Raw genomic sequence first — 19,230 nt, forward strand, 5'->3', positions numbered from 1 at the left:
AAAGCTGAAGAAAATCCCATTATGCTAAGCACATGTTGCTCCTATTCACACATACTTTCCTAAAAAGCAAACCAAGGATAAAATATGAAAATGTTACCTCTATCATTGCTGCTGTTATGCAGAGTATAGAGGGGCAGACCAGGACCTGTTAACATAATCAGGCGAAAAAAAATATTTCAGAGCATTAAAAAAAAAAAAGATACCATACTTTTCAAAAATAGCATTTGTTACCATTTAACTTTGATATAACTTTGACACCATTTAGCTTTGATAGAATGAATATCACAGTGGATAAGAGGCTTATAAGTGTTAGCTGATTTTCTTTTTCCATAAAATGAACGCAATTTGAGTCTAAGAAGTATTAATATCACTGAAGAGGCACCGGGCTCTGGAGAATGAAACAGAAATTGCACATCTGGCCCTGCTTAGTGCCTTGCGCACATTATCATTTCTGAGCCCAATTCTTTCTTCTGTGAACTAAGCCTTTGAGACCCACGGTAAGCCACCAGCCTTCCTGGCTCTCACTCCCAGGTCCAGAGAGGCCACACCCTCTCTCAGGCCCTGCCCACTAGGGGTGGAGCTCCGGAGACAGGTATCCCCGGGCCCACACTCCACTGCCGCTCCACTTTCCACTTCCCCGCCTTCAAAGGGCAGATCCCCTCCGCTGCTGTCCCCACTATGGAGGACTGGGCCAGGCGGCACATCTGCAGTGTGCCTGACTTGGATAAGCGATTCCTTCCTGGCATGAGAAAGTGTTTTTCTCACACGCTCAGATCTTCACTATTTATCCCAACTGTGGTAGTTGCAGAGTGGAAGGTAATGTATAGAAAAAGCTACTTAGTGAGCTATTTAATTTTGACACATTTGGATCACACTATTTTTACACTTGATCAGAACCACAGTGGAGGCATTCTAAGGACCTGGGATTGAATCCTTGACTTTCCTGCTTTGTGACTTAGGACAGCATACCTATGCTTCAATCTCTTTATGTATAAAATTAGGACAATCATATCTACATTACAGAGTTTTCTTAAGGATCAAATAAGATTATGAATACAAAACTTGAGCCCAGTGCCTGATATACATGAAACACGTGCTCAAAAATGGTTTCTGGAAACAGCCATGGTAAAGAACTAGGAAGAAAAATATGATATTAAAGCATGCCAGTACAGAAAGGTTCAGATAAGGAGACCTCTTTTTGGCAATGGACAGTTCTTGTCAACTTTTCAGAATATCCAAATTTCTTCCTCTCACTTTAAGAAGTCATCTAGTGTTTAATGGTAGAGGCCTGTGTCTGAATCCTCTTGTGCTTCTTATGAGCTGCATGACCTGTGAAATCACATTACCTCTCTTCATCCAGATTTCTTCATTTTTTAATAAAGAAAACAATAATAACAATAGTTACAGAAGATGAAGCTGTGAGCAGGCTGAGTCACAGGACCCACCGTACATACCTTTTTCTCATTTAAAGGGGCAAGTGCATACAATTAAAATTTGCATTAAAAAATGCACACTAGGTGTATATATAAGGATGAAAAGTACCTCTGTCATACATAAGCTCTGGGTATGTGTGCTTTCAGTCTAAAAGCAAGCCTCTTGGTTAGAAGGGGAAAGAAAGATGGCTAGCTCAGCACTTACCCATTGAGTGGAAAGGGAAAAGGACTTATGTCATTTCAAGCATTCAGATTCAATAGGAGAGAAGTGATCAAGGCAGAAAAAATATTTCCTAAACTGGACACTGAAAAGGAGGTTTCAGGAATGGAGATGCTGAGCCAGGAGGGTGGTGAGAAGGTTGTCCAGAGAGGGGAGGGGATGGAGGGAATGACTTGAGAGGGACTTTGTGGGTACCCCCTGCTCAATTCAAACTTACCAGAACATCTCAGCTGATAGTACTTTGCATCTTGACTGAACGATACAGAGTAATACTGACACCTGTCTGGATTCAGCTCACAACTGAGGCACATCACTTTTGTGTAGTCATTAAGTTGGATTCTGTAAAACCAATGGTGGAAATTAAGTACTTGATAAAGGGGTAAATGAAAGAAGGAATTAGAGAATGCCATGTACTAGTTTCAAAGATATCAGAATGCCAAGAAATACTCATGAAATTTAATGAGTTAATATGCAATAAATGAAGGACTTAATCCATAATAACCTCAAACCTCCCATTGTTTGCAAATATCACAAAGCATCTAATAAAGTCATGCTCTTTTGATGACATATGGGTTGGTTTATAGAGGAATAAAAGCATTCGGTAGCAGTTCCAATTTAATATATTAGGATTAGGCAAAAAAATAAAATAAAAAATGAAAACATAAAAGCCAGAAATTGTTCATTAGCTAAAAGCTCGTTAACACTTTGATAAAATTCTTACTTATAAAGATTTCTTCCACCTGGCATTCCTTTATATTCATTACTAATGTAGTATCTGGGGAGAAAACAAATGAAATGTATTAATTATGTTTTACAGAAAAAGTCAAGTATACTCCCTTTAACTCAACAACCAGCATTAGTGTTCATACAAGTGCATGTGTATCAGTGCTTGCCCGACTTTTATCATTTTTCCCTGCCCCTTTATTTCTCAGAAATAGGGGCATCATCTCTATAAATAGGGGATTCTTTTTTTTTTAAAACAGGCTAAAATATCTGAATATGAGGATGACTCCCTTAGTTAAAATGACAAGTAAAAACTCAAAAAAGTCTTCTTTTAGAAAAACATGACTGGACAACTAGTCTGAAGTTGAAGCCCCATTTATCTATGTGGTGGTGGTTTAGGTACCACGTTGTGTCTGACTCTTGCAACCCCATGGACTGCAGTCTGCCAGGCTCCTCTGTCCATGGGATTTCCCAGGCAAAAATGCTGGAGTGGGTTGCCATTTCCTTCTCCGGGGGATTTTCCCAGCCCAGGGATTGAACCCAGGTCCCCTGCATTGCAGGCAGATTCTTTACCAGCCAGGGAAGCCCCCATTTATCTGTACGGTTTTCCATATTCTCTGTTTCATAACACAGACCACTCAGTGGCAGGTGCCCCATCCTTCTGAGACTGACAGAGCCACTTTTAAACAGGACCTTCAAAAACTGCTTTGAGCAATGGCAAAACTCCTCTGTGGTGAAACCGATACAGAATTATAAGTGCCTCAGGTTCTAATGAAAAATAACACTCCCTGTCCCACCATTTTGTGCAGGGTCTTTGACAGCCTCCACAAAGCTTTCCATTTGCCACAGGTTAAGGCTGGGACAGATACAGTAGCCTCTCCAAGCCTTCTAAACATACGGTGTCACCTGAAACCTATCAAAATGCTCCAGAATAGTTCAGTGTTCCAAAATGTTTAAGAAAAAGAGGCTGCAGCATCTCTAATGTAAAGCAGGTAAGAGCAAGAGGTAGTGCTGGTTGGTGGCATGGTATCAAGTCTGCTGAGCATATGTGAAAATCATTAAGGCTTCCGTATGTTAGAAAGAAAAAAGTCTGAACACATTCCAAATAGACTACTCTTTATTTGTAGAAGATTTTTTCCTTATTTCTGGGCAAAGGAGGGCGTGATTCTGACAAATACATTGACATCCTACTGATGATTAGAATACTTACAGATAATCACTGGTAAGAGCTTCTATCCCAATGACCTCCCAGGCTCCTTTTGTAATAAATGTGCAATTCTGATGGGATTTAAAAAAAAAAAGGTTTATTAGACTCTCTCTGATCAAAGTTAAGGGGAGGATTAAATAATTTATATCAGGAATTCAGGTAATCTCAGGTCTTTTTCTTGGGTCTCCCCCCACCCCATCCTACCTACTCCAGATACCACCGGGGTATCTGAATTAGTCTGATTATTTGTACATCGTGATCGACTTTACCACATGATTTTCACTTCAAATTAGTTTCCCAAAAAAAGGAGATCAACCCAAAATAAATCGTGTAAAAATACTCACTCTCTTATCTGTTTGGAAGTGACAAATGTGTTTGTAACCCTCTTCGTTGCTAATGATCTTGTAGAAGCTATTCCCGTCAGAGGTAAAATGAGGCTCTGCAGGCCTAAACTAGAAAATAATAGGAAACATGAAACATGTTAAAGCACATTAGTCTTAGCGCACTACCAGTTTTAGTTTCAGAAAGTCCTTCCAACACCTATGCTCAAAACCCATGATTCATTTACTTGCCAAATTCAATCAGAGGGTCTCAAGAGAAAATTCTCCTAGAAAATGCAGACAAAAGATCTAACTCCTAAGGGCTTTCTGGCGGGGAGTAAATGAAAGAATGGACTTCCCAGGTGGCACCAGTGGTAAAGAACCTGCCTGCCAATGCAGGAGATGTAAGGGATGCAGGTTTGATCCCTGGGTTGGGAAGATCCCCTGGAGGAGGGCATGGCAACCCACTCCAGCATTCTTGCCTGGAGAACCCCAGGGATAGAGGAGCTCGGCGGGCTATGGTCCATAGGGTCACAGAGTCGGACATGACTGAAGTGGCTTAACATGCATGCATGCAAATGAAAGAATGTAGGGAGGATTACACACGACATTCAACACAGAGCAGTGGTCATTGTTACCCTTAGGCATCTTCTGTTTGTGGAGAATAATGCTATGATGTCTTGATACCAGCGTGAAAAAAATAGCATCAGTCTTTCAGTTCTATTAAGTAAATTTCCTCCATGTCACAACGTGCTTTCTTGAAACAGACTAATATTATTTTTGACTGTTTCTGGTTGGAGGGTGGTTTGTAATTTGAGGGATACCCTGCCCCCAACCCTGTTACTTATACATCATTTTTTTGAAAGTCAGACTTAGAAACTCTTTAATCATTTCTGGACTAGATACCATAAGGAATGTCTGTCGTATATTTCATACAGAAACATTCATATAGCTATCATTTTTATTATAGGCCTTCTCATTTTGCTAAATAGGATCAACAATTTACCCAAAAAAATAGTTGTATGGAAATATAGAACAAAATTTCCATTTTCTACAGTTCGGTAAAAGATAGTTTTCAGAACATAATGTCGTTTAAGCAGAAGAGGGTCTCTCCCAGCCTGATAAGAATATGTCTCGACTTCGATTTCCTTACTACATTTGAGAGCAGGTAGAAGATGGTCTTTTAAAATTGTTGGTTCACTTCACCCTCGCTGTTTCCTCTCTCATCAGCTCCCATTTTGGGAAGGAAGAAAAATGCTTCTCTCTTCTATTTAGTGATTCAAAGCGAATTCATTTATGGAGCAAGCCGAGGCGTGCAATACACTTGGTGTTCTCATTACAGAGCTCGGAAACACATTCCCCTCTCTAGACCTGTGTTCACAGCCTTATCTTTTTAATACATTTCCCTGTTTCCCCTGGATGGAGTTGTGCCTAGTAGAAATGTGTGAAAAGTGGCATCTGTCTGGTTAAATACAGAGAGGAAAAAACATATTTTTTTCAAAGAGTCGTGAGGAAGTGTAGCATGTCTCTTGCCATGGAGGAAACCACTTTTCATGTTGGCAAACCTCTCCCCTCTGCCCAATCAATGCCTGAACAAAAAGGACGTGTGAATGCTCGGGGGCGGGCGCTCTGAGCCCAGCTGGAAGGGCTGTGTTCCTGGACCAGGGGGCCGCACCTCTGTGCTCTGAGAGAGAAGGAATTTTTATGTTTTTTAATGTCACTTTGTTTCTCTCATAAAGGGGCTGCATAGAAGTGGTTGTAATAATTAGGTGTGATTCAATCTTCCTCTTTCACACTGCCACAGTGGCTGGAGCGCCTTCATCAATTCGCTTCACTCCATGGTCTTGTAGCAACGTGGCCAGTGAGCCCCCACCAAAGCGTTGTGTGAGGCAGGGGACCTCACTGAGGGCCCCTGCTTTCCTGGATAAAGTTCTGCCTCAGGGTATAATAAACTATGAACCCACATATGATTCGTCCAAAGAGAGGGGCAGAGCCGGTGAGGTGTGTATGCCCCCTCGATTCAGCAGTAGATAGTCGTGTCTCCTTCTGCATTTGTGCAGGCTGTGGGCAAAAACTGTGTTTTCTGCCTCCAAAGTACCTAACTTCAAATATGAGGTCAACAAGGACATTTGGTATCTTGGCTGCCTCTCAGCAACGGTTGTTTTTTAACTTTCCGGGAGCTAGATATTTGCCTAGAGTATGTCTTTTGTTTTATCTGCTGTTCTCTTGAATTTTCAGTTGTCCTTTTACTTTTTTTCAACTGAACATGTTATATATGCTCTATAAAAAGGTCTCTCTAGAGGGAGCATTTAAATATTATGAGGAAAAGGTCAACTAATATCTCCATTAATAACAAATAACATAGAGCCCTTGTTTGTTATATCTGCATATGAAATAGCTCTGAGTATCTGATCCATAGAACAGAAAAATCCATAATTTTTACAACTTACTCTTCCAACCCAGCCAGTGGTACTTGTTTCAATGTGTTGCCGTTCCTAGGGAGGGAAAAATAGAGAAATGAGATATGAATTCTATCTTTAGCTGCAATTGGTGGCAATAAGATTTATTGTACTTAAGCGAAAGCTATCTCTATTCACATATTTATATTTATGTTAGTACCTTTCACATAACTACATTAGAACATTTACCTCTCTTGCCTAGAGCTCTGTCCTGGGAGTGTAACTCGTACGTCATCCCTAAAACTCATCTAGCATTTTCAGTTCAGTGAGTACAGAACTGAAGATTACCTCATCTTTCCTCCATCCCCACCAGCTTGTTCTTACTCCCTTATTCTTCTGCAGGCTAGTGGCACCATTTACCCAAACCAGAGACCTGGGAATCATTCCAGCCTCCCCCTCTTCTCACAGGAACCTCCTTAGCCCCTGTCTTCTAGTTTTTTGACTTCTTTTGCCCTTCTCCACTGCTACTGCCTTAGTTTGTGTCCGTCGGGTTTCCCAGGTCCATCGCTCTGATGTCCTGGTTGTAGACTCTGCTGTTCTGTTCTCCTTCCAATCTGCTTTCCACTCCACTAAACCCACAGCTGACTTCATCAGGCAACTGATGGTTCTATCTCATTATGATCCTCTCCTATTTAAAACCTTGAAGTAAGCTCCCTGTGTCTTACAGGGTAAGGCCAAGCCCCTCAGAATGGTACCCAGCCTTAGCCTATATCTCAAACCTCAGCAACACTGCAGCTCTCCCTCAACCCCTAGTCCTGTGTATCCCCAGCCCCTGTGGGCTCCAAGCTGTTCACCTCAGACGCCTTTGCATAGCTTCCACTCACAGGGTCCACATGCCATCCTATGCCCTGCATATGGCAGCTTACTCCAGGCTGCTCTTGTCTCCTCTGTGTCGCCTCCCACCCCCCTCTGCCTGTCCCTAATCAAGTTGATTATATCTTTTGCCCTAGATTTCCTTTGTACCTTGCATATACACTTTTAGAGCACACTATGCTGATATTGGGATGATTTAATTGTCAGGAAGCAAAGAGCTTGGTTTTATAGTTTAGATTCTGACTGGCGTTGTGACCTAAGCAAGCTCCTTACCGTTACTGAGCCTGTTTCTGCAGTGTCTGGCTACTGTGAGTGTTCACAGTAATGGTAATTATTATTGGTCTTCGTAACAATATTCCCTACTAGAAAATAAACATTTTGGGGACAGGCATGCTACCTAATATTTTTTTCCACCCAGAGCCATGCATGGAACTTGGAACAAAATAGATATTCAATGATTGCTATATAGTTGTGAATGAGTGGATCAAGATATAGGGCCCAAGATTTCTGAGGCAACTCTGCCCTGGGCCTATCTAGAATGAAGCAGAGAGAGGTGTATAGGCACAAGCCCATTGCCAGAAAAGGGCTCATAGAGGTGTCCTTGATATATATGCCAGAAAACCTCCCCCAGACTTTCCCCTCCCGAGGCTGTTGATCCCTAAGGGGCTTTAAATTTGATCCAAGAGCTGAATCTTGTGGTCTCTGGGCTGGAAAGGCCCCCAGCACTTCAAGGTTGGATTAACACTTGCCTTAATTTGAAACCCTGTGAGCCCAGAAGTTATCTATTTACTTTCTAAAGCTGTTTACTGCTGAAAAGTAGTCACAGTCATAGGATGGTTATTAATAATAGGTTTGTGACCTCTTGATACTTGTTTTGTTTCTTGAACATAGATTCAGCAAGTTACTCTGCATACTCTGTTTTCTCTATTGAAACATGTTTCCTTGACCTTGCAGCCCATGGTTTTCTCGGACTTTGTGAATTTTGACATCAAATTCCATTTTCTGGTTTTCCAGCCACCACCCATATCCCAAGTGATAGTCACCATACCTAAAACAGAGTAGTGAGAGAAGGTGAAATAGAAGTACCACCAGGTTATCAAAGTGTCTAAAAGTCAATCAAGACTTCTTCACTGCCTCAGGGTCAGACACAGAGGAAGAACAAAAACTCAAACTGTATTTCCTGATAGCGTTCTTCCTGTTTTCATACAACCCTCAGATCACATGGAGCTTTGGAAGCAGAATATCCCAATTCAACCTTACCACTGAGGAAATCCATCTTCCCGTGGACCTGTCATAGTCACAGATATCCATGATCGAATAGTTCTGAATCCTGCGGAGCCACTGCAAAGAAATCCTTTCTTCTGTTACCCATGTCACGCCACACAAGTAGTGATCCCTGAAAGAAGGGAAGGAAGGAAGGACAGAAGGATGGAACGAAGGGAGGGAGGAAAGAAGGGAGGGTGGAGAGGAAGGGAGGGTGGGGAGGAAAGAGAGAGAGAGAGAGAAAAACTATTTCCAGACCTTGGTACAAATAGACATTTTGCTCGATGAAATCAATCTTCACGGGAATACAATTTTCAATCGTTGTTGAAACCATTTAACACCAGAGCATTTTACCCTTTCTTAAAGCACAAAGTGAAACTTAAATCTGAATGGAAATGAAAATATATCTGACAGGAAGAAGCAGCTAACATCTCACAGGGTAGCATATGTGACTCACACCATGACTAAGGACTTTGCAAGTCCTCAACTGGCCTTTGGTGGTGCTGGGGTATCAAGAGGGACCCTTTTCCTATCTCTTTTCTGCTGTCTTGAAGGAGCATTACAGTGAAGCCAGGAACTCTGGCTGAGATTTGAGTCTTTTCTGATGATTTGGTGTGCTTCTCTAGAAAATTCCTGCTAGTAGATAGAAACTACAACTGACCCCTTTCTCTTAACTTCATTTTCAAAGCGGGGAGAAAAATGGACTCCTATCTCTGCAAACTTTGAAAATCAAATCATTGTATCATACTAATCTTTTCTCAAGTGTCATAATATGAATCATGTGAAGAAATTAAGGAAACTTTTGTTATTTTAGCATAAATTCATACAAATAGAGATATCTCAAGCAGTGCAGCCTCCTCCAACACATACCTTTAAGAATTTTTGGAATTACATTTTGAGTGATAGTGAGATGCATGGAATTCATAATTTACCTTTCTGCTAGCCTCCCTAAATATTTGCTTTGGATAATTTATGTTATTCCATTTGCTTCCCACACCCTTGTGTGATTTTGTATGACTGTTCTTAAATCACTCTCGTCCAGTGTCTGATAAAAACCTTGTTTCCTTTTATCACAAGGATTCCAAAGGAATCTTTTCTTCCAGGCCCTTCCCATCTGACCCTATGGCCGTATCTGTTACCCCTAAAATGGTCCTTCTTTACTTCACAGGCTGTCCCTGTCCCCCTCCTTTTGTTACTGGGCTCTTTCCCCTGCTTAACTGCAAACTCTCTGAGGGTTCACGGGGTATCTCCAGGGCCTACCCGGCACAAAACAGGCACTCCCTAAAATTCTGTGGAATGTGGCACTGAACAGATGGGGTAGTCCTGTCCCATCCTCGTGACCTAAATAGCTCTGTCCTTCCTCAGAATTAATTATCACTTCCAGTCTCTGCTCCCTTCACAGACACTAAATCAAACACCAAACATTTATCAAGCACGTAGGATGGACCAGGTGTTAGATAAAGCACTTTAAATCCTTCACCCTTATGGCGCGGATCACTCACTGTGTTAATGTGCCCAGCGGTACCCGGGCCTCCGGGCTGTCCCCGCTGCAGGTGGCAGGCACTGGAAGAAGCCTAGAGCTCATCACCCAGCAGCCCCACACTCACACGGAGACTCCTGTCTACTTCAGTCCTTTCTCTCGCTTATTAAGAACTGCACCCTTTTCCAGTCTGCATGGCTGGTGTGCCATGAGCACCCTATGAGGTTTCCCGGCTCGGTCAACCTGCCCTTCAGTCTGAAACGATAGACATGCTTGAACTTCCTTAGTTGTCGCTGTTGCTCAGTCGTGTCCGACTCTTTTGTGACCCCCATGAACTATAGCCCACCAGGCTCCCCTGTCCATGGGATTCTCCAGGCAAGAATACTGGAGTGGGTTGCCATTTCCTTCACCAGAGAATCATCTGACGCAGGGATCGAAGTCACGTCTCCTGAACTGGCAGGCAACTACTTTACCACTGAGCCACCAGGGAAACCCCTCAGGGTTTTCTAAAATATCCCCTGCCCATGAAGCTTTTTTGAAGACCTTTCCTTCTACATGCCTGTCACAGGTCTTGTGCCATGTATCCAAACCCCCAGGGCGCACAGTCTGAGAAGCTGAATGCTGCTTCCGCTGACCCAGGAGTGAGGGCATCTCATCAAACTCGACTACGCTGAGCCCAAGGCAGAGGAGTTAAATGAGAAAATGGAAAGGCAAATCTATCTTCCTGGGGGTAGGGAATAAATACTTGTAAAGGGAATGGAAGAATGAAGCGCAAGATAGAAAACAAAAATTTTTGAAATTAACTTTCTAGACCAGGGGTCAGAAAACATTTTCAGGAAAGGGCCAGCCAGTAAATATTTCCAAGTTTTGGGGCTACAAGCTCTATGTCACAATGGCTCAGCTCTGCCTTGGCAGCAGAAAGCAGCCAGAGACAATATGTAAGGGATGAGTGTAGGTGTGTGCCAACAAGGAGCGGCTGAGATGTGGAGTTCATGTAAATTTCACGTGTCAGGAAGGATTATTCTTCTAATGGTTTTTCTTCCCAACCATTCAAAAATGTGAAAACCGTTCTTACTTGTGGGATCATCCAAAAATGGGTAGGGGCTGGATTAGGCCAGCAGGCCCCGGGGGTGCTACCCCTGGTTCTGTACCAGTAGTTTTTACTGTTTTAAGTCAAAACCCCTTTGTAAACTGGATGAAAATCATGTACCTCTCTCTAGAGAGAAAACGCTTCCCCACATACATGCACACATTTTCCAGGGGTTCCATGGGCATCAATAAGGATGGTGGACTCCAGAAATAAACAGCCTTCCTCTTTTCCAAAGTGGTCTGGTAGGAGGAAGGGGCAGGTGAGGTGGAAGAAAATCCTTTAACATGATTAGTGGGTCTCCTGGTACTATAAATTTATCTACTGAAAGCCATAAATTATGCTTCAGGTTCAGCAATCAGACAAATAAAAATTTTTCTCCGTTTGAAAACATTGAGCAACAGAATTTGGGAAGTCTGCCAGGAAACTCACATGCATCTGGCATCTTCCCTGCCTGTTTCTAGATCAAAGGTTCCTGAACCTGTATCTTCAGCTACCTTTGTCACTCTCCATAGCCCAAGATGTACTCTGTACCTTGTGAGGGCTCCATAAATGCGGTTCACCAGTGGAGCGGACCGTAAATTCTGAATTCACCTATAAACACACTTCTGTTTAATCACGGTTTCTCTTTAGGATTTGGAATTGAGGGGAGACGGAATGAGGGTGCATAATCCACCCCTGATCTGTGATCATGCCAGGCCAGGATGTCAGTGAGTCATGAAAAAGACATAAGGAAACCAATGGCTTAATTGTACTTTTTACAGGAAGATTTAAGTCCCCGCTCAAGGTCAGAAGAATCCAACAAGTGGGATCATCAACTACACTTTGCCCGTGGTGCCAACTTCTTTCTGTAAAAACAGGCTGGTCATAGTGGCTGGGGGAGGGATGGAAGAGTGACCAGGCACTGGACAGGCAGCCTGGTATCCCCATGAGCTGCTGACTGCCTATCCCAGGTTAGACATGGTGATTCAACTAGCTCTTCTGACTTCTGGAACAGAATTAGTCTAAGAGGAATATGGCTGACTTTAATACTAAAGCAGTGAAGTAATTCCTGGACACAAGGAGAGTTCAAGCCCATGTGGAGTCCACTCTGTGCCAGGAACTGGTCTTAGTGCTGACATAAAACTCATGACCACCTTATGAGGGAGGAACGTCAGAGTTCTTGTTTTGCAGACAAATAAACAGAAGCGTAGAGAGGTTAGGTAATTCATCCAAGGTCATCCGCTGGACAGGACTGGAGTCAGGATTAAAAATAAGCAGTTGGCTTCAGATTTCCTGCTCCTCGTCATTCCCCCAGTAGACCCTCCACCCATCCCTCTGGTAAACATTGCTGGTTCGTTTCACTCTCTTAATTCTTTTCTGGATAAAACTCCTCACTCTATGAAATTTATTTATTCCTCGAGAGTGAGTATAGATGGAATAACTGAATATTACAAAGCAAATCCTATTTAAATGTGTAAGGAGAGACTTGCCTTTGAAAGCACATGGAAAGGGAATCCCTTTGAAAAGTGGCTGTTGCCTTTCAAAGAGGAAGCATGTAATAAATGTCTGTTGTGTGATATTAATTCCCCTAATTTGTGTAAATGTTTGTTTTGGTATGTTAAACATACTTAAAATAAAGTACTTAATATTAACTGGAAAGAATATTGGAAAGAATACCACTTCTAAGAGCAAAGACCCTGATGCTGGGAAAGATTGAGGGCAGGAGGAGAAGGCGACCACAGAGGATGAGATGGTTGGATGACATCACTGACTTAGTGGACATGACTTTGAACAAGCTCTGGGAGACGATGAGGGACTGGGAAGCCTAGTGTGCTTCAGTCCATGAGGTTGCAAAGAGTACGGCACGACTTAGTGACTGAACAACAACACTAAAAGCAACTGTAGGTGGTGGAGTGATTAATTCAGTGAATCACTGAAGCGGGCATCCTGCCAGCGCTAGCCACAGGTTCCATGCCCCCCTCTGCTCTGACAGCAATGCCAGCCCTCCAGGGTCCACTGACAGATTGCTGAGGACCAGAATGATGGAGGTGAGAAGAAGCAGAGCTGAGGGATATGGAGCTCAAAGCATGTGAGCTCCTAAAGTGCCTCCTTTCTTGCATACCTTGCAGCATATTTCAGTCCAGTTCACTGACCTCCAGAGTGAAAATCTTAGACCTTAAAGGTCCCCACTTTATAGAACAAGGGTCATCAGCTGTTCAGAGGAGACATAAAAAGGCTTTATCTACTGTGTCCTTCCAGAGCAGAGAGAATGGAGTGGGGCTGGTCACAAGCTGGGTGTTTTGGGGCCCAAGAGTCATTCAACAGTAAAATAGGCCATCCCTAATCCTCTAGTTTCAGGTCACAGACTTTTCAGAGGGCTGGGAGGAGACAGAAAGGAGGGATTACCATGCAAGTTTATTGTGAAGGCCATCTTTTCGCACTGGCTGTATAAACTCCTATCCCCCCAAGACAAAGTCACCTCAACCATCCATCTATACACGAACTTATCTATTCACTTATTCTACATGTATTGATTAGGCACTTGCTATGTCCCAGGCACCCTTCAAGGTACATACGTTCTAAGTCACTTCATTCATGTACGATTCGATGTGATCCTGCGGACCGTAACCCGCCAGGCTCCTCTATCCATGGGATTCACCAGGCATGAATACTGTAGTGGGTTGCCATGCCCTCCTCCAGAAAATCGAACTCACATCTCTTATGTCTTCTGCATTGGCAGGCAGGTTCTTTACCACTAGCACCACCCGGGAAGCCCCCCTTCAAGGTACTGGAGATATTATTGTAGGATTGGCCCAACCCTTCCCTGTAAACTTGTCCTGTTTCAATCCAGTCATGTGAAGCACTTCTCTAAGTAAGTTAGGAGACTTATGATTTTACATTATCTGCTATTTTCTCACTCTCAAGTTCCCAACATAGGACTTCCCTGGTGGTGCAGATCTGCCTGTCAATGCAGGGGATTTGGGTTTGATTCTCTGGTCTGGGGAGATCCCACATGCAGAGGAGCAACTAAGCCCATGCACAACTATGGAGCCTGTGCTCAGCAACAAGAGAAACCACCGCACACCACTACCAAGAGGAGACCCCACTTGCCGCAACACTGAACAAAGATCCAGCACAATCAAAGATAAATAAATAAATAAGAAATAAATAAAAAAAAATTCCCAACATAGGCAGTCAATGCAAATGAACGGTTTAATCTGATCAACTTGAACTTTTAATTCATTGAGGGCAGCCACTGCAGGAGTGGCTGGTTCTCACTGGTTGTCAGAGGAGCCCCGTCCAACAAACGAGCCTTATCTTCCTGTAGGATTTCAGCTGCTGGGAGCTCTATGATGAAAGGATGAGGCCTAGAGAGAAACTCAGTGATGGGCGTGGGCAGAGGGGGGCCTCACTCTGGGAGTGAGTGAATTACCATGTGACACCACAGAGGCTGTGAGGCAGCTGAAGAGGCAAAGTTGCCTGGATGAACTTGACCCTCCTGATGTTCCCAGGAGGCCAGAAAATGGAGCATCACTGTGTACTAGAACATTTTTCACCAGAGGGGCCCTCAAGCCTGGTTTTAGAAAAGCTGCAGCTGTACTGATGCTAACAGAGACCAGAGCTGGATTTGCAGTTTCATACACAACACAGTCCTGTAGCATTTCCAAAACACTTCTTTGGTTGAAATACATTCCACAGAAAATATCCACAGTGAGTGAGGCAGCCCTCACTGTGACAGCAGCATAGAGAACTATGAAGAACAGAGACTTAAGGAATCATTCATATAGGGTGAAAAACAAATCCTTAAACGGCTTAAGTTTCCTGAGCTCTGAAATTCACAAGTAGGCCTTAGAAAGTGATTTCTAAGTGGGGAAATGCCATCCCTTCAACTGGGAAATAGCCATGAAAATGCTACCATAGACAGCAGCACATGGGTAATAAATGAGACAATGTGAGCAGAGCACCCAGCACAATCCCCGCCCCGTACATCTTAATTACAGTATTCACTCTGGCTGGCAGATGGGGGCCTCTGTCCTATCCCCAGCTCCCAAGCTAACTTGCTATGTGACCTTGAGCAAACATATTTACCACTTTCGGCCTCAGATCTCTCATCTGTGCCTCACACTGGTATTCTGAGTGTCTCTGGAGCAATGAGGCTCTGCTCTTCTGAGACTCCTAGGGGAAGAAGAGGGCACGGGGACTGGGCCTGTAACCCAAGCAGCCGCCTGCCATTTGCTTATTGCCACCACATCTCTGTGTTTTATCTCACTTGCACCAAGGTTGCTGGGTCCTTAAAACCATCTTTAAGATCCAAAGCCCCTTCCTGGGCAGTCCTGAGCTTTCGCATGCTCAGCCATCCTTCTACTCCAACGTTCTTCCTCCCCATCATGCCCTGTTCAATCTGCTCATTCTCCAAGATGCTTTCTTTGATCCCCAGGGTCACGGAAAACCCATTTCCGCCTCCTCAGAGTGCCTCCTGACTTTTGTTTATGCTTCTGTCATAGGCGTTCTGGGAGTCATTTATTGACATGGTTTATATCCTCCACCCCATCATAAGTGTTGGAAGGCAGACTCACTCCTATGACATCCATGAGTGTAAACAGTGAGTGCTTAATCAATGTTGATGGGAGAGATGGCTGGAGGGGATCAAACAGCAGATTTTAGAACCTCCAGGTAAATTTATATATCCTTGGACAAATTCAGGGAAAAGAAAACATTTTAATTGATAATTAAGTTTCCCTCAGAATAAATAGGTTAATACAGATCTTTTCTAAGCAAGTGAATGAATTAATAACAATAGAGCAAAGCCTCCAGCTTGCCTGCTGTAGTCAATGCAACCCTGAACAGGAAGATGCTTTCGTATTGCTCTGATAATAACTTCAGGCATCTGAGGACACCACCCGAATCCACACAGAGGGAGGGGCACCTCGCAGAGTGCTTACAAGGTCTTTCTTCCAAGTCAGAAAGGTTTGAATACAGACTCCTACTGGGTCATTTTCTAACATCTAGACCTCATTTTCTTATCTGTATCTGACATATAATAACTATTGGAGGACTTCCCTGGTGGCTCAGTGGTAAGGAATCCACCTGCCAATGCAGGAGACACAGGTTCAATCACTGGTCTGGGAAGATCCCACATGCCACGGAGCAACTAAGCTTGAGCACCACAACTATTGAGCTTGTGCTCTAGAAACTACAAGCCTCAATCACCAAGCTGTTGGGCTGCAACTACCGAAGCCTGAACACCTATACAGCCCGTGCTCCGCAACAAGAGAAGTTACTGAAATGAGAAGCCCAAGCACTGCAACTAGAGACTAGACCCCACTCACTCCAACTGGAGAAAAAACCTGTGCACAGCAACAAAGACACAGCACAGCCAAAAATAAATTAAAAAAAAATTATTATTATTATCGGAAAGAATTATTTAAAGACTAATAAAATAAAGCATGTAATGCTCTGTGCCTGGGACATAGAGAGTGTTCAATAGATGCTAGTCATCATTTAGAAGCAATGACAAAACCAACATAAGTAGTGGAAAATAGACAGCAACCTGATAGCCAAAAGTGTCATGCAATTTTGTGTTTATAGGAAAATAATGGAAAGGCAGAGAATTTCAATGGAGAAGGCAATGGCAACCCACTCCAGTACTCTTGCCTATCCCATGGACGAAGGAGCCTGGTAGGCTGCAGTCCATGGGGTTGTGAAGGGTCAAACATAATTGAGCAACTTTACTTTCACTTTTCACTTTCATGCATTGGAGAAGGAAATGGCAACCCACTCCAGTGTTCTTGCCTGGAGAATCCCAGGGATGGCGGAGCCTGGTGGGCTGCCGTCTGTGGGGTCGCACAGGTTTGGACACAACTGAAGCAACTTAGCAGCAGCAGCGGCAGCAGAGAATTTCAAACCACTAAGGATTATTCAAGCAAGTTACATCTTGAGATACATCAGTATCATGGGGTGGTGGTGGTCCCTAAAATTAATCCACAGTTTCCCTGAAATTGTCTAGGTCTTACCAGGCCCTGCAAAGACTCATGTGACCTGACCTTCCTCCCATACTCCCCTCTCTACTCAGATGCTCTGGAATCTGTGGCTCCTTGCAGGGCCTCCTTGGTACCATGCATGCTCCCTCTGTAGGGACTTTGCACCTGCTCTTCCTCTGCTTAGCTACTGCTCCCCCAACTCTCCATGTGGCAGGATCTCCCCCTCTTCCTTCACATCACTTCTCACAGGCATCTTATTAGAGAGATCTTCCGTGACCTCCGCCCACCATCACCATCGCATCTGCCCTCCTTTGATTGTCTTCACATTTCACTGCCTCACATGATGTAACCTTATTTGCTTACTTGGTTGTTTGTCTCCCCCACCTTGACTGTAGGCTCCAAGATACCAGAGACTCTGACTGCTCTATTCATTCTGCAAGCCCACCCCTAGGGCCCTGTCCAGCATGAAGACATGAAGTTTGTACTCAGTGAAGAGTGTGTAGGGTCAGGCCACCCAAGATGACTGTTCTCTTGCTCTCTACATCTCCTGCTGGACCAGAGCTTACTCCACGTATACCCTACTCACCTGACTGACATTCCTACCTGCTTGCTCCAAGCCCCAGCTAGTGATTGTTCTTATCAAAGGGGTGGTGAGGGGCATGCCCCTCTGCTGGTTTCCATGGTAACTAATAAGCCAAGCTGACACAATTCCTCCTATAACTGGCAGTCTCCCCTTCCCCTCTGGAGCAAAGCCTGTCATGTCACCAGAGCACATGGTGAGATGTTGCTCCAGGACCTTGCTTCAGACATGTAGATCCCCCATCCATTAAACCACTGATGTCTCTGTTGCTGACACTGGGCTCTGTCCTTGTTCTTAAATGTGGGCAAGTGCAGGCCTTGTAGGCCTATGGGGTAGAGCCCAACAGAATAGTTGAATGGAAGAATGAATGATGGGCCAGGCCAAGTGACACCATGAGATGCTGCCATTGATTCTGTCATTCATTTTGAAAGTGTTCTCCCTGAGAACTGTGGAATTGTTTACAGCATGAGCATTTGGGTCAAGAGTCTTACCCTATTAACACAGAACCAGGAGGAACAATTTGTTTGGAAGTTGCACTAACGTTCAGGCTGAGACTGCTGATATCTACAACAAAGAACTTTACAGTTGGATTCACAGCTCCTGCCTAGGAAAAAAAAATCATGGAACTGGTATTAATTTAAAAAAAAAAAAAAAAAATATATATATATATATATATATATATAATATCATTGCACAAGTTTAAAACTATACAAAAATGGCTAAATTATGACCCTAAAATTATAACCAGACACTCTTAAACAATTTAATATAGATAAATAAACTTAAAGGAGAGTCATGACATGCAACCTTCTCATATTCAGGCAGAAATACATAAATGGTTCCCGTCTAAGTAATGAATGTTCATACTTTATGTACTTCAAGCAAAAAAGGATAAACTTGTTAAAATCAATTATTTTAATCTGTAAATATATCCTGACTCCAGAAAACAAGAAGATTGATGGCTAACCACTAGGAAGAATACCTGGGTTCAGCCAAAGATACAATCCACTAGTAAAATTAGTTTACCTGAGCCCAGAGCCAAAATGCTAATTAGGAAGCCAATATTTCCACTGCAAATTCAGGTTCACCTCTTTGGAGCTTTACAGTCAATATTGTGACAGAAATCTATAAAATTATTTTATATATACACACAGATTTTTCAATTGACAAATTAGAAATAATACGATATTTTTAGTGAGAAGGTTCCATGGTGTTTTTTTTTTTTTTTTTGGCCAGTTTACTCTTCAAAAAATAACATTCCACTGAAAATACATTTCCGTATTTATCCTCTGATTTCTTTTTCTTTTAACTTCCTCTGTCTTCCTAAAATGGCAGCTCTTCATAAACCAAACTGAACAGTGAGTTGGTAAAAATAAAAATCCCTTTCCCTAAATTGCTTACAGCAAAAACACTTCACTATTAGATTTTCCTATAAAAAAATAGTGTGGCCACTATTTTTATGACACTAGTGAAGAATCCTGGTCCTTCCCTAAATCTCCCTCTTCCTTGGCTTAATAAAGCTCTTCAGTTTTTATAAACATGCATCCTGGAGAGAGAAACAGTCTTGAAAACCAAGACATGACACTATTATTCCAAATGTGGGACGTGTGAAATTTACATCAATGCCAAATTTATCACAGAACTACTAAAACTAGTCATGTATCTGTTAGTTAGTAATACAA

At 43.0% G+C, this 19,230-nt stretch overlaps 1 protein-coding gene across 1 annotated transcript in view; it reads right to left on the bottom strand.

The window, feature by feature from the left end:
• DPP4 (dipeptidyl peptidase 4) overlaps positions 1-19,230 on the bottom strand; it is an 82,067-nt gene that overhangs the window by 25,047 nt on the left and 37,790 nt on the right. Inside the window, exons 10-17 of the mRNA XM_065931645.1 lie at positions 18,040-18,152; positions 8,436-8,571; positions 6,354-6,398; positions 3,928-4,035; positions 3,587-3,654; positions 2,375-2,428; positions 1,871-1,992; positions 98-145 (exon numbers count right to left, since the gene is read on the bottom strand). Coding sequence (XP_065787717.1) covers positions 98-145; positions 1,871-1,992; positions 2,375-2,428; positions 3,587-3,654; positions 3,928-4,035; positions 6,354-6,398; positions 8,436-8,571; positions 18,040-18,152 — 694 coding nt within the window. The remainder of the gene's footprint in view (positions 1-97; positions 146-1,870; positions 1,993-2,374; positions 2,429-3,586; positions 3,655-3,927; positions 4,036-6,353; positions 6,399-8,435; positions 8,572-18,039; positions 18,153-19,230) is intronic.

This window comes from Muntiacus reevesi, chromosome 3 (genome assembly GCF_963930625.1).
Source record: "Muntiacus reevesi chromosome 3, mMunRee1.1, whole genome shotgun sequence".
Lineage (NCBI taxonomy): Eukaryota > Metazoa > Chordata > Mammalia > Artiodactyla > Cervidae > Muntiacus > Muntiacus reevesi.